General features: G+C 48.4%; 1 protein-coding gene across 1 annotated transcript in view; it reads right to left on the bottom strand.

Moving 5' to 3' along the window:
- Positions 1 to 26,200, bottom strand: part of TMEM163 (transmembrane protein 163) — a 1,005,122-nt gene that overhangs the window by 953,444 nt on the left and 25,478 nt on the right. Inside the window, exon 2 of the mRNA XM_086958858.1 lies at positions 12,037 to 12,156. Within this exon, the coding sequence (XP_086814984.1) occupies positions 12,037 to 12,156 (120 nt within the window). The remainder of the gene's footprint in view (positions 1 to 12,036; positions 12,157 to 26,200) is intronic.

The raw sequence follows: 26,200 nt of genomic DNA, 5'->3' as shown, positions 1-26,200 counted from the left end.
CATTACTAGGCGTAAGAAACTATGCAGCAGCACTAAGAACACTGGGGAAGATCTACAAGGAAGTGCCACAGCGCGGCACCACAAGCCCTTTGGCTGCGCCACGCTGCTGCACTTCCGAAGCACAGGAATGCGACATATTTACATGAATATGTCGCATCTGTGTGCTTCCCTCTGCGCTGGTGCACAAACTGCAGCCATGCGCTGGCGTAGGCACCCTTGCACCTTGGTGCAAGGATTCTTACGTCGTGGGGTATTGTTTTTGTGCAGGAAGGTGCACCTTCCTGCACAAAAGCAATCACTACATACATTTTCCTCTTTCAATGCGTGCTGTAGAATGCAGCACACATTGAAAGAGGAATAAACGAGGAGAAATGAAAACATTTCTCCTCGTTGTGCCTCCCTGCGCCACCTCTAGGGTGGGGTAGCATTCAGACGCATCTACAGATTTATGATTTCTCGTAAATCTGGAGATGTGTCTTGTTCCATGAGTATTGCGTGGGAACACTCACAGCAACATCCATGGAACGCCCCTTCAACTCAATGTGCTGCTTGTGAAGGGGCCGTATTTACAAAGAGAGGAAATGTCACGCAGGGTGGCTGTTCCTCTCCTGGTAAATATGGAGGAGCCCCCTGTGCCACCAGTACGTCACGAAAAGTGACATACTGGGGGCGCAGGGGGCTTGTATATCTGCCCCACTGAGTTCAGATTCTAGACCTTTCTATGCATGCACTGTTGTGAAGTTTCTGGGTTGGATGTGGATCATAAGATATAAAGCTTTGACAATGTAAATATCAGCTGTTCAGACTATCCATCTTGCACCTTTCATCTGCACTTATTTAGTTTGATAGCCTGCTCTTTGCCCAGCACATTTGAACAGTTGTTGTGAGTGGTACTTGCACGTTGTGCTTGATACGAAACTTATTAAACTGTGCTCATATTTAAGTCTATGTCACCTGTGAGCTCCCTGATGCCCATCTATGAATTCACTTGATTATGACTTAACTTGTTGATTGAAGCCCCTTAGTGATTATAGATATAACAAGCCCCTTCATTTGAATTACTTGTTTATTTGTATGTTACGATAATAGTTGTATCTGTTTTTAATCAGAGAATGTTTACTACTAGTCAAGATGTTATCACTGTTGTGAACTGTGCGTCTTCTGATTGTATTAGATCTATTGCTTTCAGTGTTCTGTTGTTGAGGCTGTTTTTATGGATTTGTTCAATCCGAAATGAATATAATTTCAGCACACTTGGGCTTCCGAAACTATATGTAGAATACTGCTTTGTTGTATCAACCCCAAGACAACTTGCACTCTATGAGGTTATCTCAGGACTCACGTACTACCTCAATGCTGCTCAGCACACTTGGACTGCTGAACCTATATGTAGAATACTGCTTATTGTATGAATCTTGCTCAAAAACTATTGTGAAGCTCTCCGATTCCCTCAGGTCAGGCTAGCGCTATATAAAACTCCTTAGTAAATAAATAAATAAATATTTTGATTTGTTTGTCAACTTTATTAATAAGGCATGCAGAACAAACACTGATGTTGTTCACATTTGGTATTCCCTTTTATTTGTCCTAAAGTATAAATCTGGTGCAGTAACTGCACCAGAGTCTTCTGTACCTAAAGTTTACACAGGTTTCCAAATGTTCTGATAGTGTTTAATAGCTCATGTGTGGCGGGTCCTGACACAAACCTTGTGACATTATGTCACGCTATTGAACCTCGTTTATTTGTCCCAAGCTAAATTTCCGTTACACTGATGTAATCTGGTGTCATTTTTGTCTATTTCTAGTCACTATTTTTGATCACAATTTCCGAAATTATGCCATTACGCCATCAGGCGTAATTTTGCCGTATTTTCAGGAACGTTTTCACACAGAAACAGTGCTTAATTTGTAAAAAAAAAAAAAGGAAGAGCCAGGGTCCTTCTCGAAAAGCCACTGCACCCTGCACCATGCACTGCCCCTGCCAGTGCCTCCAATTACAGTACCAACATCACCTAACCACCACACTCCTATCAGTGTAATTCAGACTATATCAGGCCACACAAAGCTATAATATTGTCGCGAGAGGCTGATATTATTAATTTTTAGTGCCATTTCACTTAATAAATGGCTGTTGTGCTCAACTCTGACAGCGTCACCTTATAGTGGACTGTCACAGGAGCCAGTGCTGACAATTAAGTGCTGGTGCCGATCCCCGGAAACCACCAGCTCAAATTAAGCACAGCACAGCAATAACGGGAGCAACCAGAACGGGAGCAAGTGTTGCTTGATTGATAAGTTCCAATCCAGGAAATTGTTGATGCAGGGGTTGGTGAACTCCAGACTGGACTACGGAAACGCCCTTTACCTAGGGGCCCCGCATCAGTCATTAACAGACTGCAATGCGCTCAGAACGCCGCCGCCAGACTTTTAACCGGGACCAAATCGAGATGCTCTGCCAAACCAGCCCTCAAAAGCCTACACTGGCTCCCGATTAAAGAAAGAATCACCTTTAAGACCCTATGCATTTCACACAAAATAATGCAAGGCAGAGGCCCTCCGATCCTGAGATCCCTTGTCAAACCCCATCACTCCAACAAACAACTCAGATCAGACTCCCTCTCTCTGGCCAGCGTTCCTAGAATAAAAAAGGCCCGTTCCGGGGGGCGATTGTTTTCTTACAATGCCCCAAAACTGTGGAACGCCCTCCCACTTTCCATCCGGAGAGAACACAACCTTCTGGCCTTTCGTAGGCAATTAAAAACATGGCTCTTCCCATAAATACCTCACTTCCTCTGCCCCCCTCCAGAACTATAGGTCGATTTACAGCGCTGGGACGCCCCAGGGTAGCTACGCGCTTTATAAATCCCCATTCAAATTCTAATTCATAAGTCCATCTTGTGAATTGTATCAGGAAGTGCCACACTGGGCCAGCTCCTCCGTTTGAGCGGAGGAGCATTGCCCAACTGAAATGCCCCCAGGGAGACGCTTATCCCGTCCCGCACAGAGCGTCAGGACTGGGGCGGGGCAGCTGCTGACTGGCAGCAGCAGAGAGAGAAAGCAGGGCACTTTCAGTTTAAAGTGCCCATGTCTTTTTGGCCAGCCATCTTGCGACGGCCAGCCACACATGCATACTTTAAATCTCTCTAATCCTGCTGCCTTGAGACTGCTATGTTAGAGAAAGTCAAAACCTCCAGAGTGCCAGCGCCGGCCCGTGCAGGTAAGAGCGGTGAGGCTGTGGGGCCGGGTGGGGGGAGTATTCAACAGACGACGATGAGAGAATATTAATTATTTATTTAACTTTCCCTCGTGGTCGTCTGTCGAAATCTCCCCCACCCGGCTCCACCGCCCCACCGCCCTTACGTGCATGGGCCACTGTTGCGGAGCGCTGTGGAGATCCGAGTGAGGCCGCTCCCACCAAACGTAGCACTGCTGTGATGCTGGTGAGAGTAGTGCTAGAGGCAGTGGCATAGCTCCAGGCGGGCCCCTCATCACAGTACTCCGGCCAGCGAGCTCCCGATTGAGTCCGGAGAGGGCCCCTCCAAGTTTCTTGCAAGAGGGCCCCCTCAAGTTTCGTTACGACAGTGGCTGTGATTAGTTTGGGAGTTTGGAGCCTGACTGCTTGCTTCGAGGAGAGAAGACCATCAAGGAGGAAGTTGCCTACCGCTCGCAGGTAGGTGCTTTTAAATATATATATATATATATATATATATATATATATATATATATATTCAAATCCACATCCTTTGTAACGCCGGGACACCGTGACAGCGGTGCATTAAGGGGCAAAGGTCCCCCTTCGTTGTATACAGGTCCACAAAACGTAGCGAAACTACGTAAATGCACTCTCCTTGAAAGATCAGGAATCAAGAAATCCTTAGCAGAGTGCGCTTTTTCCAAAAGTTCATGTTTATTTAGAGTGCAGCATCGTGACAATCCATGGAATCAAAAAACCCAACGCGTTTCAGCGAGGAAACTCGCCTTGATCACGGGTCAAATAAACATGAACTTTTGGAAAAAGCGCACTCTGCTAAGGATTTCTTGATTCCTGATCTTTCAAGGAGAGTGCATTTACGTAGTTTCGCTACGTTTTGTGGACCTGTATATATATATACAGGGGAGAGAGGAGGCTGCATTGTGCTGCCTGACCAAGGGGACGACAAAGGGTACGACGGAATCAACTTACCGAGGTGCTGTGTGGAGGTAGAGTTGTTCAACGCCAACCAATGGGGGCATCCTTGAGGTGCTTGGTGACCAGTCACTGTATTAGGCACCACGAGGGACTACGTCAACCATCATGCAGTTCACCCACAGGAATCAGCAATCAGCACACACCTGCAGCCGGGAGGAGGAGCCACGGAACTACTTCATAGGAAGCGGTGACCGATCCAAATCCAGGGATGTACAGCGTTCTGTGAGACCGGCACTGATGACGGCCTAACTGAGGCCAGAAACGCGTCTGCCTGCATTCTACAGCGTTTCACAGATTTGGAGAAAAAATAACTTTGTGCTTGCTACGTCGAATAAATCCCTTTGTCTAACCCGGAGCATGTGTCCCGCTCACTTTGTCAAAGAGGTGAGCATTGGATTTGGATATTTATCCGGTTTTGCTGAGACCGGGTGGGGGCACGCCCTCTCGTTCTGGTGCTCCGCATTGTTTCAGCAAACAAACCTTGGACTTAGTACGGCAAGTGCTAAATGCGGCGCCCCCCCACGCGTGAAATTTGCCAGCTGGCGATGATTATCGCAAGGGGAGAGAGGAGGCTGCATTGTGCTGCCTGACCAAGGGGACGACAAAGGGTACGACGGAATCAACTTACCGAGGTGCTGTGTGGAGGTAGAGTTGTTCAACGCCAACCAATGGGGGCATCCTTGAGGTGCTTGGTGACCAGTCACTGTATTAGGCACCACGAGGGACTACGTCAACCATCATGCAGTTCACCCACAGGAATCAGCAATCAGCACACACCTGCAGCCGGGAGGAGGAGCCACGGAACTACTTCATAGGAAGCGGTGACCGATCCAAATCCAGGGATGTACAGCGTTCTGTGAGACCGGCACTGATGACGGCCTAACTGAGGCCAGAAACGCGTCTGCCTGCATTCTACAGCGTTTCACAGATTTGGAGAAAAAATAACTTTGTGCTTGCTACGTCGAATAAATCCCTTTGTCTAACCCGGAGCATGTGTCCCGCTCACTTTGTCAAAGAGGTGAGCATTGGATTTGGATATTTATCCGGTTTTGCTGAGACCGGGTGGGGGCACGCCCTCTCGTTCTGGTGCTCCGCATTGTTTCAGCAAACAAACCTTGGACTTAGTACGGCAAGTGCTAAATGCGGCGCCCCCCCACGCGTGAAATTTGCCAGCTGGCGATGATTATCGCAAGGGGAGAGAGGAGGCTGCATTGTGCTGCCTGACCAAGGGGACGACAAAGGGTACGACGGAATCAACTTACCGAGGTGCTGTGTGGAGGTAGAGTTGTTCAACGCCAACCAATGGGGGCATCCTTGAGGTGCTTGGTGACCAGTCACTGTATTAGGCACCACGAGGGACTACGTCAACCATCATGCAGTTCACCCACAGGAATCAGCAATCAGCACACACCTGCAGCCGGGAGGAGGAGCCACGGAACTACTTCATACGAAGCGGTGACCGATCCAAATCCAGGGATGTACAGCGTTCTGTGAGACCGGCACTGATGACGGCCTAACTGAGGCCAGAAACGCGTCTGCCTGCATTCTACAGCGTTTCACAGATTTGGAGAAAAAATAACTTTGTGCTTGCTACGTCGAATAAATCCCTTTGTCTAACCCGGAGCATGTGTCCCGCTCACTTTGTCAAAGAGGTGAGCATTGGATTTGGATATTTATCCGGTTTTGCTGAGACCGGGTGGGGGCACGCCCTCTCGTTCTGGTGCTCCGCATTGTTTCAGCAAACAAACCTTGGACTTAGTACGGCAAGTGCTAAATGCGGCGCCCCCCCACGCGTGAAATTTGCCAGCTGGCGATGATTATCGCAAGGGGAGAGAGGAGGCTGCATTGTGCTGCCTGACCAAGGGGACGACAAAGGGTACGACGGAATCAACTTACCGAGGTGCTGTGTGGAGGTAGAGTTGTTCAACGCCAACCAATGGGGGCATCCTTGAGGTGCTTGGTGACCAGTCACTGTATTAGGCACCACGAGGGACTACGTCAACCATCATGCAGTTCACCCACAGGAATCAGCAATCAGCACACACCTGCAGCCGGGAGGAGGAGCCACGGAACTACTTCATAGGAAGCGGTGACCGATCCAAATCCAGGGATGTACAGCGTTCTGTGAGACCGGCACTGATGACGGCCTAACTGAGGCCAGAAACGCGTCTGCCTGCATTCTACAGCGTTTCACAGATTTGGAGAAAAAATAACTTTGTGCTTGCTACGTCGAATAAATCCCTTTGTCTAACCCGGAGCATGTGTCCCGCTCACTTTGTCAAAGAGGTGAGCATTGGATTTGGATATATATATATATATGTATACCGGTCGCCAGTAGGTAGTTATAGTTAGGATTTTTTTCAATGTTAATTCTAAAAATTCTATTTGGAATAACTTTGGCGCCGGTTGACGAATCTGCCTGAAAATTTCCTCAAAATGGCCTCGTGGCGCATCGGTCCTTCCCTGAAAGTTTGGGGGGGATATGTCAAGCGGGGGCGGAGATAAAAGTGGGGTCCCAAAACGCGTTTTCCCCATGTTAATTTCCATAGGGTGGTCGATTTCACTTTTAGCCCGAACGGTTGAATGGATTTCCACCAAACTTGGCAAAATTGTAGGGACTGGTAGCCCGATGTGCCTTTGCTATGTCTCAAGATATGTGCTCCAGTGGATTTTGAGTAATTTAGGTTCAAAAAAATATATATATCTATAGCCGCGCCCCGGTACGCGCCCCGGGGAGCGCTCCAGGCGCGCCACGCGAGGTGCGCACGGAAAGCTGATTGGCTCTCGGGTGTCTGTAAACATTCGAAACAGTCCGGAGCGGCCGCCATCTTGTGTCTCGGTAAAATCGAGACACAAGAGGTGGCTAAAACAAAGGGGGAAATGACCATAAGGCGACAGGGATAGACCCCCTTTGACCCCCTAGGTTTGATGTGGGGGCTCAAAAAGGGCCCCGCGGGGCATTTAAAATATATATTTTTTTTCGTTTTGTGCGGGGGGAGCGCTCGGTGCGCTCCCCGATGCGCGTACCGGGGAGCGTACTATGAGGAAACAAGAATGACAGAGTTTTTTAAAAAGGAAGCCTTTTTTTAGAAATTGGAGGTAGTTCTAAAAATAACTTTTTTTTTCTTCTTTTTGTTGTTTTATGAACATTATATACTTTTTTTGGCTTTTCAAAACAGTTTTATATTTTTTTTGTATTTTTTTAGGGGGAGAAACAAAATAAAGGGAATTGAAACTGGCTCAACTGGAGCAAAAAAACAAAAACCCCCCAAAATTACTTCTTTTTGGGGCACTTGTGATTATCACCTGCAAGGACGATGAGCTTTACGCTTTTTTCACCATAGGCGATAAGCTTGCCACATGCAGAACAAGTGATTTTAAAATCAGCAAATCTTGGCTGAATACAAGGCATCATCTCTGATGTTTCTGGTCCAGATGAAGTGGGTTCGTTTCTTTGGGAGCTGGCCAGTTCCCTGAACTCTGCACGTGAATAGTTGTTTGGGTGCTTTCTGGTCATATGACGAATCATGGTATAGTTACCAAATGAATATTTTTTGTTTGGGTTGCCCCTTGAGAGTTCTTCATTGCAGATTAGGCAAGTTACCTTAGCCGCATTCACTTTTTTCTTCCCCTCTGGGATTGAAAAAAACTCCCATACAGTGTGTGGCTTGGGCTTGTATGGGGGATTTTCTTCAGGCAGCCATCTTCTCCTCCCCTCCTCCTCTTCCTCTTCCTCCTCCTCCTCTTCTTGACCATCAATATAATCTGGAGCTGGTCCTGTTGGTGGTGGTGGTGGTGGTGGTGGTGGGGCAGATGCACCAGCTGCTGCTGCTACTGAAGCCATTATTAAGATCCAAAAGGTACAGAGATGTACAAACAGGTCTTCCTCAGTCAAAGGACAAAGTCAGAATAAGGAAAAAAGGTGGGGTCTTTCATCATTTGGAAAAAAAACTGTCCTGAACCAATGAGAAGTGTTATTTTCAGGTCACAAGACCAGGGGCTTCATCATTATGAAACCAAAACTGTTATGAACCAATGAAAAGTGTTATTTATAGGTCACATGACCCGACGCGCTTACGATACGCGCCCCGGGGCGCGCCCGGGGGCGCGCCCCGGGTCGCGTAGCGTAAGCGCGTCGGATGTTTACGTTGCGCGATCGTATTCGCTCGAGTACTTCCGGGTGCGCTTACGCCGTGCGTATCACGCGGACGCGGCTACACGATACGTCACGATCATGTTTTCGTTCGCGATATTGGCGCTCACGGGACGCTCCCCCGAGCGCGCCCCGGGGCGCTTTATAGTAGTACGCTCTCTGGGGCGCTCCCTGGGGCGCGCTCCGGGAGCGCTCCAAAAATAAAAAAAATAAATAAATAAAAATGGGATAATTGTAGGGACAGGTAGCCCTATTCTGAAGTGGTTTTTAAAAAAATTAACTTTTGAAAAATATGTATTGTGATACATTGGGCTTAATATATGTTAGAGCCAAAATGTAGCCCAAATGTAGCCCAATGTAGCCCAAAGATGGCCACCAGAGACAAAAAAAAAATATATCCCAAATATCAGCCAGATGTAGCCAAACTGTAGCCCAATGACAGAATGTACCAGAGTGTTCTAAACAACTAGAGCGCTAACAGTCTTACTTATAAAGTGAGACTTATAGTTAGGAATTAGTATTAAAAAAACCTATAAAATTCACTGAAAAAACCATAGGTTTCACACCAGTTAAATTTAAGAATTAGCATTTAAAAAACCTATGAAATTCACTGAAAACAACATAGGTTTCACACCAGTTATAGTTAGGAATTAGCATTTTAAAAACCTATTAAATTCACTAAAAAAACCATAGGTTTCACATCAGTTATAGATAGCTGGAAATTTTACTGTCATAAAACCATTGAAAGTCCACGTTATAGTTAGTTGGACTCACTATAACTTGCGCGTGTAATGCACTGCTGATGACGTCACATATTACATCACTCATGACATGGTCAGTGACATCACTCATGACATCACTGATGACATCATCCTTGTGACAGAGTGACAGACCTCCTTTCACTGTAATGTAACCCATGAAACACAAAAAGAAAAATATAAATTAAAACATTTTAAAAATGGAGATACTCATACCAGTTACAACAACCAATTCCATAATTCCACCATCTATATACACATTTACTCATTCATCAACAGTTCTATATAGTCACTCATACATATACTCACTCATCATATGTAGTGATACATCTATACATCCTGTTACACACCGACAGTCATCCAAAAGTTACTCACACACATACTCACACATGAAAATAAACTATTGAACACCCATTTATTTGCATATACAGCTATACACACACTACCACCTTACTTCTAAGGAAACTTACACATTCTTACTCTCTTTAACAATCACTTATAGAAACACATACTTATTTAAACAAGAAGTCTTTCAATCTCTCACACTCACATATAATCACTCATATACATCAATATTCACATATACTAGATTAAAACATATCTTGTTACTGATAAAGACACTAGTGAGAGAGTCATTCACTCACTAACACACGCATATACACACTCATCCACCCAAACAGTCCTGTACATATGCCGTCTTCAAAACACTTACAAACAGTTAGTCAGTCATTGATGCATCTATGTGCTAAGTAACACTCCCACCAAACCATACAGACACTCATACTGATACTAAAAAAAACAAATAATAACCCATATACACACACATGTAGCTACTCACCAATCCATGCAGCCATTTATAAACAAAGTGAAACACTGATACATATTAACCAATTTTTTTTTTTTTTTTTAAAACAATTACACACTTATTTAAACATTTATTCTTATTTATTTATTTTTCAGAAAGACACACATTCACAAGGATGATGTCATCAGTGATGTCATGAGTGATGTCACTGACCATGTCATGAGTGATGTAATATGTGACGTCATCAGCAGTGCATTTAGTCGCGCAAGTTATAGTGAGTCCAACTAACTATAACGTGGAATTTCAATGGTTTTATGACAGTAAAATTTCCAGCTAACTATAACTGATGTGAAACCTATGTTTTTTTTTGTGAATTTAATAGGTTTTTAAAATGCTAATTCCTAACTATAACTGGTGTGAAACCTATGGTTTTTTCAGTGAATATATATTTATATATTTTTTTTAATCTGTTTTATTGTTTTTCAGAAAAACATTGACAAGTATATCGGCATACATATACGCATATATTAGAAATATATTATAAAACCATTCAAGTATTTCTACTGCAGCTCGCACAAAATCCATATATATATATATATATATATATAGATATTTGTTTTTTAATGCCCCATCCGCCCTTCCACCCTCGGGACATGCCAGCCACCCCTGGTTCCACACACAGCTATCCAAGTATCTATGTGCTTTAATAAAGTGCATGGTTTTAAATAATTCCAGTCCTAGGTGTCCAGCAATAGCATATATGCAACACCTAAATGAAGGCGATCATTGTCTCTGCTTCTCTGTTAGCACTCAGCGTATTGCTATGCAGAGCCTGGCGCTCGAGAGCGGGTGATGCTTCCCTCTGTCCCTCGCGCTCACTAGTCACAAATTGATCTCACTTGACACCGCTGGCTGAAGAAAATTCGATACTGGGAACTTTCGTCACTTTCCACTGTCACACTAATTTGAAGGCTGCTAGCATTAGTCACATTAAAGCCTCGTCTTCTGCTCGCTGTTCTCACGCGGCATTAACTTGCCCTTAAAATGTAAACTGTCCATCTCACAGATTGAACCTTTGTACAAGGTATCCTAGCAAATCAGAATCCGCGTCTGCTGGAACCTGAACGTGAAAATTCAGGCTCCTCCACATAGCTTCAAAATGCAGCATTCTGCTCACCTTTTCACTAATTTACAAAGCAAGTCAAATATAAGCGGTGTTTGTTTAAATCTAAAGCACATCCAGTTCAAAAAAAGGATATCAACATTTTACATAAATGTTTCATAGCATATAAAGGCAGTAAGAAGTGAAACGAATCATCAATGTCACACTACCCCTTCAGTCTTTCCAAGAAAATCAAAGTAAGAGTTAGTTCAGCAATTTCACCTTCTATATTTTGAAAAATCTTTTAGAATTAAATAAGTTGTTTTTCTGCTACATGCTCACTATTACAGACACTTATTTCATAATGTCTAATTATATACTCCTGTATTCTAAAATCGCGCCTCTCACATCTAACAGGGGATTTTACGCAGGTTATCAATATAGCAAGAAGACCTCGGGCCTTATTTTAGAGTTGGCGGATGGGTTACTCGTCATAAACGTAATCGCTATCACATCCGCCATTTTACAAGGGCACACCATCTAATGCACTTGGAAGATGGCAGAGGGGATATCCTTCACATTTCTGAAGGAGTATTCCAACCTGCCAAACTCTAAATCAATTCCAGAGTCTGCTTCTGTCAATGCAATGTTCAACCACAAGCAATGTTTCTAGAAGAATCCATGATCTTTTTTACAAACCAATAATCTCTTTTCCTACGACTGAGCACAGAACAGAAAAATATAATAAAAATATCACATAGCAGGTAAGCCTGGTGGGTGGGAGGGGGGTTGCGGGGGGGGGGGGGAGTAGACACACGTTGGAATAGGTTTTATTTATTTTAATTTGACCTATTTCGCCATCTGTCGACTTACCCCCTCCTACCCCACCCTTCTCCCGCCTCACCGTGCTTACCTGCGCCGCCCACCGCTGTCACAGACCTAGGGTGGGAGGTATAGGTTGTGTTTTTAGAGGTTTTCGGGTTGAATGCAACATGCATTAGAAGCATTAAAGACGCTCTTTGTACTCACTGAAAGCTGCCACTGCCAGGACCAGGGTTACAGCAATAGAGATCCAAGATACCCATAATGCCTTCTTTCTGTAGCTCTGGGCTTCAAGAGGATTAAGTTTTGTGCTGCTTTCAAGTAAACCTGGGAAAGTCAAATGTACATATAAATTTAGTTTTATATTGTTGTCATCAAGGAGAGCAGAAAAACCTTCTAAATAATCCGCGATACTTAGACTCTCCAATTCAAACATGCAATGCCTTCTACTGAAGGCTTCTTTAGCCCTTCAAGTCTTAGGTAGCACATTGGTTGACTGCAGTGGATATTTTTTTTCGTCAAATTCAATTATTTTTTTATTTTGGATACATAAACAAAAATTTCCCAAACAACACCACGTCATTTTAAGGAAAAAACACACCACGATTAGATCCTCTAACATTAATTATACATTCTTTTGTAAATACAAGTGATTCTAAAGCAGGAGTGTGCCACCTATGGACATGTGTTGCCTAAAATCTATATGTAACACCATTGTATGAATGGAATGTCTCTCCTATGCAGATATTTCAAATGCAATTAGGTCAGGGAATGGAGCCATGATTCCCAGGTGTTCCTCAATATGCTTATTCACAGATCTATGTACTCTTTCTCTAATCCGAATGTTTATATAAGAATTAGAATTTACAGACAATTACGGATTTTTTAAGGTATGGTCCAAGAAATGGACAACATAATAAGAAGCGGTAGTGACATCAGGCAACCTTTGACCCTGATACTATTTAAACAGTTTGTCCAATGCATACCACCATCGGCACTTCAACTGCCTCATGTTTGTTGCTGATTGGGGGAAGGGCAATGTCTGTGAACTAATTAAAGTAAACAGGACTTTTAGAGCCCGGGTTATTTACCCTGAGGCTGCCGCCCGGACTCCTGAGTTTTTGGTAGTAGAAACAGTGACCAGGGCACCAAAGGGCAAGCCGGCAGTCGCCGCTACAGGGGGCTTAACTCGTGCTGTATTACAGCTTTCCCTACAGCCTCTTGCTTCATCCCCAGTAGTTGCTCCGCCCCTTCCTTGTCGCCCTGAGGCGGGTTTCCTCTGGGGCCTCACTGCTCAATTCTTGTACTGCTGGTCGCTCCGTTGTTCGGGCCCTTCTTGTCGCCATGTTCTGCTTAGTTTGAATATTAAAGATTTTCATGATTTTTAGATTTCTAAAATGATTTGATTCAACAAATTAATATACACGACATATAACGGTTGTGATGTGTTTTATACCGAGCTTTTTGTTTCAGTGCTTTGGCAATGAGCCTTCCTTCCCGGCTGCCGGGAGAGAGCATCGTCAAGGGAGTTTCAGCACCTTGGCCAGCGCCTGACGTGCCTGCGGAGGGAGGGAGGGATGCGCACGCGGAGGCCGCATCTCTGACAACATTCACACCACGCTGTCAGCTCCCGCTGTTCATTCACACATCCCGCAGTATGTGATAACAGCAGAATACACAGAATAGCACGTGTGTCTCACTGCACGTACACACGACACGAGTGCACAGGTGGTCACACATCTAGCTGTGTGCGTAAATGCAGGAGAAACAGCAAAGTACACAGAGTAGCACGTGTATCACTTCATGTACACATGAGTGCACAGTGCATAGCATATCTACTAGCTGTGTGCGTCACTGCAGCTGAAGATCCAGGAAGTACACGGAATGGCACAGTGCATCGCTGCGTGTACTAAAGGGCATATTATCAAGCAGGGCGTTAACATTATCGCCGTTTTAGCGGCAGAAAACTGCCACTAAAGCGGCGATAATGGACTTGATAATATGCCATGGAGAATTCCAATAGAAACCCATGTTCACACCAGAACATGGGTTTCTAATGGAATTCACAAGGCCATATTATCAAGCCCATTACCGCCGCTTTAGCAGCAGTTTTCTGCCGCTAAAACGGGGATAATTTTTAACGCCCTGCTTAATAATATGCCCCCAAGTTCTTTCTATATCACGTAAATCACAGTGTGGTGTTGCGCTCTAGTCTACTGCAGACAGCGCGATGACGCGCTGCGCAGTAGCTAGTGCGTGAGACGTGCGCATGCGCAGGAGGAGACGAGAGAAAAAGCGCGAAGCTAGCAACGGAGAGAAGCGACCGGAGCCCGAGAGAGTTAGACGCTCGGCGCTTTATGGAATAGTCAAGTTCATTTAAAGCTAATAAATTTACCTGCAAACCTACGCCTGCTTCCTGTGATTTGTGGGTACATTATACAACATTACAGTGGCGACGAGGACTGGGAGCACCCCACTGTCCCCACTCAACAGCACTGTGGAGCGGCGGCCAGGGCACCGAGAGCCAGGTACAGATCATAACCTGCCTGGTCAACACAGCGGTGCTCTTTTTCCATAGAGCGTGGCAGCAGCGGAAATCCAGGACAAGGGGCAGACGCGCGGCACCAGACCACAGACGACGTGCACAGCTCAGTGACACTGTGAAAGGTCAGTGCAGGCCCAGAGCGCCAAGGGGCCCGAAGCTAAGATCCTGGCAGGCAGAGGGGACACTCTGAAGGAGGAAGAAGGGCCGCTTCCCCCCAGCCCCACACAGGGAGCTACCAATAGCGCACCAGGCAGTCCCAGAGGCAGAGGAGACGTCTCCAGTGGGGAAGGATCCCCTAATACGCCAGGCAGCCCGGGGAACCAACCAGGGAATCCCAGGTTAGAGCCCAGAATGGCCAACCAGGCGACATCGCTGACAGCCCCCGTTCCCTTCCTGCCCAGACCAGGTGAACCCCTGATGAAGTGGGAGGACTGGAGGGAGTACTTCAAGAACTATGTGGAAGCCTTAGAGGACGAGAATGGTGAACCGTACCCCAGTGCCCGAAAGATAAGGCTACTACTGCACAACCTAGGCCCAGAGGGTGTGCGTGTGTTTGCGAACATTGTACCTAAAGAACGGCCCGACACGGACGTAGACGTTTTCAAGAACGCTCTGGAAGATCTGGACAACCACTACCGACCAGCTGTGTGTGTATCCATTGACCGGTACAACTTCCAGCAGAGGAAACAGTAGGTAGGAGAGTCGGTAGATATCTACGTTGCAGCCCTGCGACGCCTGGCGATCACATGCAAATATGGGCAGCTTCAAGATGAGTACATCAAAGATCAGATAGTCATGCACACAACCAACAAGTCGGTCCAGGACAAACTGTGGGCACAAGGAGAAGCGTCGCTCAAAGATGTCATAGCTATGGTGAAAAAGGCGGAATTATCCAAGCGATGTGCAGACGCAGCCAAAAGAGAAAACACGCAGAAGCAGATTGTCAACAAAATTGATGAGGCTCCTGCGGCATACAAGCAAAAAGGGTCCACCGGTGTACGGAAGCAAGAGTCGAGGTGGACAGAGAAGCAGACTGGTCCGGGAAGACAACCCACGGACTACAAATTCTCATGTTACAGGTGTGGTAGCACGGCCCACTCGGCCCAGGACAAGCGGTGCCCGGCGTTTCGCGTCAGATGCGCGTTCTGTGGCCTGGTCGGCCATTTTTAAAAGGTGTGCCGCAAGAAGGGGAAGAAAACCATGGTAAAGTGCATCGAATCCACACCATCAGAAGACTTGATGGAAGAGGACCTGGAGGATGATGACATGGTTTTGTGTGTGGATGATCAAGTACTGGATGTGACAGGCAGGCGCTCTGACAAACCACGCACAGACATGTTCATCGGAGGCGTAAAGGTGCACATTGCAATTGATTCAGGATCCCCGTGGACTATAGTGCAGCGATCTGTGTGGGAAGAAGACTTTGTGCCGACCGTGGGGCCGATGCTACACCCGCCTGATATCCGCCCAATTTCGTACACCAACAATGCAATCCCCATTGTAGGATTCCATACTCTGATGTTTGAATTCAGAGGTAGATCAGCCACCTGCAAGCTATACGTGGCAGAGAGGGGGCCCTCTGTGCTCGGCTGGAGAGATGCTGGCGACCTGGGAATTAAGTTACGCCCCCTCCTCTGACTACTTAACCCTCGCTGCCAACAGCTGTCAGTTACACCCTTTCCCAGTCCTGAGGCGGAAGCCGGGAGCTGGCGGTACTCGTTCACATTAGCAAAAGCTATTTTTAAACCCATTTCACTGCGTGGTGTCACTTACTGTGTTTTTAAACGCAGAGGGCATCTCACCTGCTATTCTGCTCACAGCGCTCAGCTGATCACTAGCTGGCGCGCTTTCTCCTCTTCTCAAAAGCGGCCGCCATCAGAGCCGGCGTGCGCGCTGACCACGCCCCCTAGAGGCCACACCCCCTTACCCCCGGGATAAATGTGCATCTGGAGGAAGCGCAGCGGACGAGCGCAGCGGGAGCGCCGTTTGCGCGCCGAAGGCGCGCCTAAGGCAAGCCCGTCTGCGCCCGTCATCGCCAAGACATCGCCTCTCGCCAGTCCCCCTGCACAAAATCCCACACTCCGTATCAGCTATGACAGAGACCAGCTCCTTGCTCTAAACGCCAAAACTAGATGCAACAAGCTCGACGGTCTACTCGGACGAACTACACTTCAGTGTAAGGCCTGTAATTTTGCCACGCCCCTACCCAGCCTGGTAAGTGATACAGCAGCGATACCTAAACTGCCCTCCCTCCGGGTTCTGCAACTGAATGTAAGATCCCTCGCTAAGCACCATGCTGAAGTCAACACTCTCATTATGGAAGAAAATCCAGACATTCTATTTATATGTGAAACCTGGCTCCATAACGACCAAACTAGCATTTTAAATCTCACGCCGCCCAACGGTTTCTCTATGAAACTGGTTAACAGAGACTCTAGAGGCGGTGGAATAGCCGTTGTATACCGAACTGAATACAACTGCTCCTTCACCAAAGAGGAAATCTGGGGCTGCGAATGCGCACGCTTCAAGATTGCCACTTGCCCGCAATTCACTCTCTCTGGCCTTTACATCTATCGGCCTCCTGGTCCCTCCGCCAGATTTATTGAGGAACTCTTGGAACTTGCTCACACATTGGCAGTCTCCTCCCCCAACTTCACCATCTTGGGTGATCTCAATCTCCACTTCGACTCCACCACTGACCCCACAATCAAAAACCTGCTAGCCGACATCACGGCCTTGCAGCTAAACCCCTTGGTTCACTCCCCCACCCACACTGCGGGGCACATATTGGATCCCGTTTTCTCTAATTTATCGGAAATCACGGTTGACCCCCCTGAACCCATGGGCTGGACCGATCACTTTCTTGTTAAATTAAATGTTATGACAAAAAAACTGCCCCCCAAAGCTACGCCCAACTCAAGTCACAAACGACCATGGCACAAACTCATCTCCGGAGACCTCATCAACCACCTAGGAGAATTCCACCTCCCCGATGAGAATAGGGATATCAACACAGTCTACGCCGCCTTCCACGAATGGATAGTCACAGGGCTTGATGCCTTAATTCCACTCAAATGGACAAAAACCCGCAGTTCCCCCTCTAACCCATGGTACAATGACTCACTCAAAATGTTACGGAAAGAGTGCAAAAAAGCCGAACGTGAGTGGAGGAAAGAATACTTAGACACTAGCAAAACCCTCTACCTATCTAAACTCCGCGCCTACCACAAGGCGATTCGCACTACTCGAGCCTCCTTCTACGCTAAGGAAATCGAACGCAGCTCCAACCCCACCAAAACCATCTTCAACTTAGTGCAAAATCTCCAGAAAACTCCCAATCCAGGTTCCTGCATCACCTCCCTGAAACAATGCGAGGACCTTGCCACCTTTTTTACTGAAAAGGTGAGGAAGATCTACGCGTCCTTTCCACAAGTCGATGCTACGCCCATTAGCACCCCCCAATTGACTGCAGAGACATCTAAACTGCTAAAGATACCCGACATATCCCTAGACGACCTCTCTAAACTATGTAGACAGGTCAAGTCTGGCTCCCCTGCAGACCCCATGCGACCGTCCAAATTCTTGGAATCACTTGACTTCTTTCTCCCCTCGCTTGCCAAACTACTCAATCTCTCCTTTTCCTCAGCGGTGGTCCCCACCTGCTGGAAATCTGCGTGGGTTTCACCCATCATCAAAAAACCCTCATTGGACCCCAATAAACCAGAAAACTTCCGGCCTATTTCCCTGCTCCCCTGGACGTCAAAACTGGCTGAAGCTCATGTCAACAAAATACTATCTCATCACATGCAGCAAAACCATGTCCTGGACCCTTCCCAAAACGGCTTCAGGCCAGGTCACAGCACTGAGTCGGCTCTGCTGACCACTACGGAGCACCTTCGAGGTATCCTAGACGCCGGTCAAAGTGCCGCGCTGATCCTGCTGGATCTCAGCGCGGCCTTTGACACGGTCTCACACAACATCTTGCTGAAACGACTTGAAGCCATTGGGATTGGCGAATCAGCCCTTGAATGGTTCCAGTCCTTCTTAGAAGACAGGTCCTTTCGAGTTTCAGCCCCCCCCTACATCTCTCAACCCCAATCCATCCGGCAAGGGGTCCCCCAAGGGTCGGCGCTTAGCCCATCCCTATTTAACCTATACGTTCAGCCTCTCGCAGTGGTAGCAAAAGAGTGGGATCTCACGCTGGTGTCCTATGCTGATGACACACAGCTGGTCATCACACTCTCAGAAGGTCCTTCACCTTCGGCAACCAAATTCAGAGATGGCCTCGCAGCAGTCGCACTGTGGATGACACTCAACTGCCTGCAGCTAAACGCCGGGAAAACGGAGGTCCTCCTCCTGGGAAAAAACCCCTCCCTCTGGAACCATCACTGGTGGCCCTCTGTGCTTGGCCCTACCCCCGTGCCAAAAGAAGTCGTCAAAAACCTGGGTGTCTGGCTCGACCCCTCACTTAGCTTTCAGTCCCACACAAAGAAAGTGGCATCCACGTGTGTGGGTCTCATGAGGAGCCTTAACCCCATACTTGGATTTTTTGACGCCAAAACCCGTCAACTCATTATGCAAGCTATGATTCTTGCCCGGCTGGATTACGCCAATGTCTTACTCTTGGGGGCAAACAAAGCTGAACTAGCAAGACTGCAGCGAATCCAGAACTCGGCTGCCAGAGCAGTGGTGGGTCTCCCACGCAGGTGCTCTGCCAGAGTCACCATTCGCAATTTGCACTGGCTGCCAATCGAATCTCGGATCCAATTTAAAACCCTGACTATGGCATTTAAAATTCTCAATTCTGACTGCCCTGAACTCCTGCGCCCGCTCCTGGTACCATACACGCCGCAGCGCAACCTGCGTTCTCAGGGACAACACCTCGTGATGGTCCCCCGAACTAAGCTCTGTAGACAGGGTGGACGTTCCTTTAAGGTCTTAGGAGCTAAGCTATGGAACTCCCTACCTCCGCATATCCGTGCCCTTACCAATCTGATTGCTTTCCGGAAAGCACTCAAAACCCATCTTTTCTCTGTCATCTAATCCCTTTGCTGGTTCCCCCCCCCTCAGGTACTGGTTAGGTCAGCGCCGGGATGCTCCGTTGCTGGGGCAGCTGTTTGCGCTTTAACAAATAAATAAAAATAAAAATAAAAAAAAATAAAAAAAAGATCCTGGCGGCAAAGAGCAGATCCTGCTAACGGAGGACAGCCAATCACCCCAACAAGATGAACTAAAGCAAGCCTACCCCAAAGTCTTCGGGGGTACAGTAGGAAAATTAGATACATTTGTGCATAAGATACAACTCAAGGAAGGTGCCCGCCCGGTGTCTCACAAAGTCAGGAACATCCCCATTGCCATAAAAGAGGCTGTACAACTGGAACTCCAAAGGTTAGAGCAACAGGGGATCATCGAGCCGATCGACAGTTCCGAATGGTTAGCCCCCTTGGTCGTGGACAAGAAACCCAATGGGAATGTCTGTCTATGTGTGGACCTACGTGAACTCAACAAGTGCCTGATAGTGGAGAAGTTTCCCCTACCAAGGATTGAGGAAATGTTGGCGAGAACGAAAGGAGTGTCATGGTTTTCCACCATTGACCTCACATCGGCGTATCACCAGATCGACCTGCACCCAACGAGCAGAAAGTACACCTCGTTCATCACACCTTTCGGGTGCTATCAGTTTCGCCGCATGCCCTTTGGCCTGGCCTCTGCGGCCGCTGTGTTCCAGAAACGTATGCATCGTCTGTTTAAAGATCTACCGGGAGTCCAATATTTCCAGGACGACATCCTGATAATGGGAACTAACCAGGAAGACAATGACAGCAAACTGACCAAAGTACTCACAGTACTGCAAGAGAAAGGCCTCACGGCAGAGTGGAGCAAATGCAGGATAGGCATGTCATCTGTCACATACCTAGGACACGAGATCGGGAGTCAAGGCATATCACCCAAACGGCAGAATGTGAGAGCCATCAATGATGCCAGGGCCCCAATCAACAAGGAGGAAGTTCGGTCATTCCTCGGAATGGCCGAATACTACAGTAAATTTGTTAGACACTTTGCCACTAAGACTCATAAACTTCGCCAGCTCATCAGAGACAAATGAAGGTTCGAGTGGGATGCAGAAGCACAAAGCAAATTCGATGGACTGAAGAAAGACTTCAGCGAAGCAGTACCCTTACAGGGCTATGACCCCACAGGCAGCACCATCCTGACGACGGACGCCAGCGACAAAGGATTAGGGGCAGTACTCGCTCAAGAAAGGGTGGATGGCACAGTAGAGACTATCAGCTTTGCATCTCGTGCCCTATCCCCCCCTGAACAGAAATATAGCGTCATCGAGAAAGAAATGCTGGCGGTCACATGGGCAATGGGAAAGTTTAGGCAATTTATCTGGGGCACCAGGTTCAAACTACAAACCGACCACAAACCATTGGTCAAGGTCCTGACTTCGTGCGGCCACGACACAGCCACACCACGCATTGCCAAGATGACGCTCAAGTTGTTGGACTACACGTACGATGTCGAGTACCTACCAGGGACACAGAATAGAGTAGCAGACTACTTAAGTAGAGCTTCCGCCATGGAGGACGCTCCTGTGACCCCACCGGACACGGACGAGATGGTAGCGGACATGGTTGACACGGAGACGACGATAAGCAGACAGGAATGGACCGAGGCGTACGAGAATGACCGTGAGATAGTAGAAGTCAAGCAATATCTCACCTCCGGTTGGCCTGACAAGCGGAATCTCAAAGCGGACTTGAGAAAGTACTATGAGATTCGGGAAGAGTTGTCGTTGAGTGATTCAGGAATATTCTTGTACCGAGGGGACAGAGTGATACCGCCGGAAACCATAATCCCTGTACTATTGAAACAACTTCATGAGGGACACCTTGGCATTGTAAAGACAAAAATCAAGGTGAAACAGATGTACATGTACTGGTGGCCAGGCATGGACAGTCAGATAGAAAGGCAAGTACGAGAATGCGTCCAGTGCCAAGGAGCTGATAAGATACTCAGGCCACTGAGACCTGCGCTGGGAGAATTTGAACGTCCCCAAAACCTGTGGGAGGATATTGCAGTGGACATCCTAGGACCTGTTCTCGACAACAGAGGCATTACCAAATACCTGTGTGTGGTCATTGACAAATACTCGAAATGGCCCGAGATAGATGTGCAGGAATCCATGGACACGGACACGGTACTAAAATTCCTCACCTCACTGTTCTTGAGGGAGGGAATACCAAAGCCAATACTGAGTGACAATGGACCACAGTTCACCTCAGACAAATGGGTCAGGTACATGAAGAGAAATGGAATAAAGTCCAAGCACACGGCAGTCTATCATCCAGCATGTAATGGACAAGTGGAGCGGTTCAACCGAGTGCTGATGGGGTCAATAAAAGCCGCCATAATGCAAGGAAAAGAGTGGGAAACCGAAGTCCAAAGCATGTTGTGGGCATACAGGATTACCCTGACAGTACTAGGGTACAGCCCTTTCCAGATTTTGAGAGGCCGGTTCCCCTTCACTGGAGACAATGTAGTGTGGAGAGAGAAAACTGTGACTAGTAAATGGTCTCCGGCAGTGATGCAGCACAATCTGGAAAAAGCCCAAAAGGTGTATGCCGCACACTACAACAAGCGGCACAACACCAAAGATGTCCTGCTGGAAAAAGGAGAGTGGGTCAGAGTCAAACTCCCAACTCTTCAAAAGAAAGGTGAAAGCAAGTACAGTCAACCCTTGCAAGTTCAGAAGTGCGTGGTAGAGCGGCCTTACTCAGCGATGGGAGAGTGTGGTCCCAAGACCGCGTGGCAAGAGTCAACAGGATCATGAAGTGGCCGGCGATCAAGATAGAGGAACAGCAAACCGGAGGAGAGGATGATATACAGACAAGAGAAGATGATCAGAAGGAAAAACTGGTGACTAAAGGCAATGAAGGGAATGGAGAATCACAGACATTGGAAGATGCAGGAAGCAACGGAGCCCCGGCTGGGGACATGGAGATAAGTGGCCCGGTGGACACTAGGAGCACTCCCGAGGGAGTTAGCTGTGAAGAAGCCAACCTGGTAAGACGCACCCGTACCGGGAGGGCAGTCATCCTGCCTCCCCGCTTCAAAGACTATGAAATGAGTGACTATTGAACGGCGCCCCCGCAGTTGTTATTGTTGGTTGTTTGAGAAGGGGGAGATATGTGGTGTTGCGCTCTAGTCTACTGCAGACAGCGCGATGACGCGCTGCGCAGTAGCTAGTGCGTGAGACGCGCGCATGCGCAGGAGGAGACGTGAGAAAGAGCGCGAAGCTAGCAACGGAGAGAAGCGACCGAAGCCCGAAAGAGTTAGACGCTCGGCGCTTTATGGAATAGTTAAGTTTATTTAAAGCTAATAAATTTAGCTGCAAACCTACGCCTGCTTCCTGTGATTTGTGGGGACATTATACAACATTACACACAGCACTACACAAGAGTGCCTGGGGCATCGCATACCTTATGGCTGTATGCCTCTCTGCAGCTGAGTATACAGAATACCCCACGTGTTTCATGAACACTTTTTTTTATTTAAGAGTACACATTATATAACATTTGTATTTCCGCATGTACACACAAATGCGTGGGGCATCGCATACCCACTATATTTGTGCCCCTCCCTGCTGTTGCAAGTAGCGCCTACAACATTGAATATGCATCTGCTGTGACGCAGGTGCAGAAGAGCGCCCAGCATATCTCGCGCGTGCCCGTGCACGTACACAAGGTGTAACGTGTGTCGTTCCAGCTGCAAATGCTCCATTTTTCACCCGAAACCACATGTGTCCCCGTATTTGCTGGTATGTATAAGCTGTTCTGTGCGAACAACTACGTGGAGACTGGCACGTACACACGCGTACACCTACGAGCTGGGTGTGTCAATCCAGGCCATGCGTTCCATACGGGAAAAACCAACACAGCCGTCCATCCTTCACAGGTCGGAAAATTCAATACCATTGACCCCGGTTACGGTACCACCTGCTACTTAAAGCGCTAAAAGTCGGCAATATTACGACACAATGTGTTACATTAAAGACATTTCTATGATTACCATCTCCATCATCATATATTTCTGCCGTGTTTTATGTTTTGAAAGACTACGATTTGTTACCATTTAAACGAATTCACTGAAACTATGTTTATCTATAACTCTTATCTAAAAACACGTTTCAGTTCAATGCTTCTATTGTGTCATTTACTGTCATTTAAAAGAAGATGTCAAAAAGAAACCTGATAAAAAATTTACAAATTTGAGTGTAACTGAACGGGATCGTACTCTAGGGTTTAACTCACGGGTACTCATAGTACGGCCCGCGGGCCAGCAGCGGCCCGGCAAGCCTTCCGTGGCGGCCCGCGGACCATGAGCCAGAGTACCCGTGTTTACTAAGACTGTCTGCAAACACTCTGCTGCTCTGTGGGGGCCAGGCAATTTATTCCGGCGGAGCTGCAGGGGCGCCGAGAGGGTGTGAAAGACAGCAATGCCCCATTCACAATCAAATGGTCTTTTTGAAGACCTGTGAAACACTCGGGTGGGGCTGTGTGTCTGTGCGCGCTGGGAAAACAGGCTGGGGAAACTGTCACAGCCCGGGTGTCACAGGCAGGGTGGGGTGACGGGGGGAGGTAAAGGGACAGAGACAGAGGGAGGGAAATGGAGACAGAGAAATGGAGACAGAAAAAGGTAGACAGACAGAGGGAGGAGGGCGATAGAGGGATGAGGGTGATAGAGGGATGAGGGCGACGGAGTGCGGGAGGCACAGTGAAGGAAGGGGAGTGAAGGAAGGGGAATGAGGGAGGGAGTGAAAGAAGGGGAGTGAGGGAAGGGGAATGAGGGAGGGAGTGAAAGAAGGGGAGTGAGGGAAGGGGAATGAGGGAGGGAGTGAGGGAAGGGGAGTGAGGGAGTGAGGGAAGGGGAGTGAGGGAAGGGGAATGAGGGAAGGAGAGTGAGGGAAGGGGAATGGGGGAAGGAGAGTGAGGGAAGGGGAATGAGGGAGGGAGAGAGGGAAGGAGAGTGAGGGAAGGGGAATGAGGGAGGGAGTGAGGGAAGGGGAATGAGGGAAGGAGAGTGAGGGAAGGGGAATGAGGGAGGGAGAGTGAGGGAAGGGGAATGAGGGAGGGAGTGAGGGAAGGGGAGTGAGGGAGTGAGGGAAGGGGAGTGAGGGAGAGAGGAGTGAGGGAGAGAGAGGAGTGAGGGAGGGAGTGAGGGACGGGAGTGAGGGAGTGAGGGACGGGAGTGAGGGAAGGGGAGTGAGGGAAGGGGAGGGAGGGAGGGAAGGGGAGTGAGGGAAGGGGAGGGAGGGAGGGAAGGAGAGTGAGGGAGCGAGGGAAGGGAAGTGAGGGAGTGAGGGGAGTGAGGGAAGGGGAGTGAGGGAAGAGAGTGAGGAAAGGGGGTGAGGGAGTGAGGGAAGGTGGGAATGAGGGAGGGAGGGAGTGAGGGAAGGGGAGGGAAGGGGAGGGAGTGAGGGAAGGGGAGTGAGGGAAGGGAGTGAGGGAAGGGGAGGGAGGGAAGGGGAGGGAGGGAAGGGGAGTGAGGGAGGGAGGGAAGGGCAGTGAGGGAGGGGGTGAGGGAAGGGGAGGGAGGGAAGGGCAGTGAGGGAGGGGGTGAGGGAAGGGGAGTGAGGGAGGGGTGAGGGAAGGGGAGTGAGGGAGTGAGGGAAGGGGAGTGAGGGAAGGGAGTGAGGGAAGGGGGGAGTGAGGGAAGGGAGTGAGGGAAGGGGGGAGTGAGGGAAGGGGAATGAGGGAGGGAGTGATGGAAGGGGAGTGAGGGAAGGGGAATGAGGGAGGGAGTGAGGGAAGGGGAGGGGAGTGAGGGAATGGGAGTGTGGGAAGGGAGTGAGGGAAGGGGGAGTGAGGGAAGGGGAATGAGGGAGGGAGTGAGGGAAGGGGAGTGAGGGAACTGGAGCGAGGGAGTGAGGGAAGGGGAGTGAGGGAAGGGGAGGTAGTGAGGTTGAGGGAAGGGGAGTGAGGGAGGGAGAGGGGGGAAGGGGAGTGAGGGGAAGGGAAGGGGAGTGAGGGAGGGAAGGAGAGGAATGGAGAGGGAAGGGAGAGGGAGGGAGAATGAAGGGGAGGGAGAGGGAAGGAGATGAAGGGAGAGGGAAGGAGAGAGGGAGAGGAAGTGAGAGAGTCAAAATGAGGGTGAGATAGGGAAAGAGAGGGAGTGAGAGGGAGCGAGACAGAGGGAGACCGGGGAGGGAGAGAGGGAGACAGAGGGATGGAGGGAGGGAGGCAAAGAGAGATAGAGAGAGGGAGGGAGTCAGAGAGAGAGATAGAGAGAGAGAGAGAGAGAGAGAGAGAGAGAGAGAGAGAAAGAGAGAGAGAGATGTGTGTATGCCGGGTCTGGTAGCTCCTCTAGCCCGCCCCCCCCACTGACCCCGCCCCCACCAGTGCGGCCCTCGGACACAAACCACACTGTAAATTTGGCCCCTGAGAGAAAGTTTGTGAGTACCCATGGTTTAACTAATGCCGCCCTACCCTATTTGTATTTGATTTTTAAAAAAGGAATGGGAAAGGTTTGCACAGGTTTGCCAGGCACTCGGGAGAGGATGACGCCTAAAGGCTAGGGCGGTCCACCTCGAAGCTGGTTGATTGGTTCGAGTTTTGGCAGGGGAGCTCAACATCTTGTGATTCCGGACAAATCAATCTCCCGTGCCTAACGAAATGAAAGTGTCCGCCTGTAACGCCCCTGGTGCTCATGTAAAGCGCTCATGTACATTCGTGTCGAGTTTGCGCTATATAACCCCCCCCCCACCACACCCCCTCAAAAATACATGAATTGTATTTCACTCTAGTGCTGGTGGGAGGAGGG

The sequence above is a fragment of the Lissotriton vulgaris genome, chromosome 2_1, assembly GCF_964263255.1.
Source record: "Lissotriton vulgaris chromosome 2_1, aLisVul1.2, whole genome shotgun sequence".
Classification (NCBI taxonomy): domain Eukaryota; kingdom Metazoa; phylum Chordata; class Amphibia; order Caudata; family Salamandridae; genus Lissotriton; species Lissotriton vulgaris.
The sequence above is the reverse complement of the archived record's forward strand: the minus strand, read 5'-3'. Positions and strand labels throughout refer to the sequence as shown.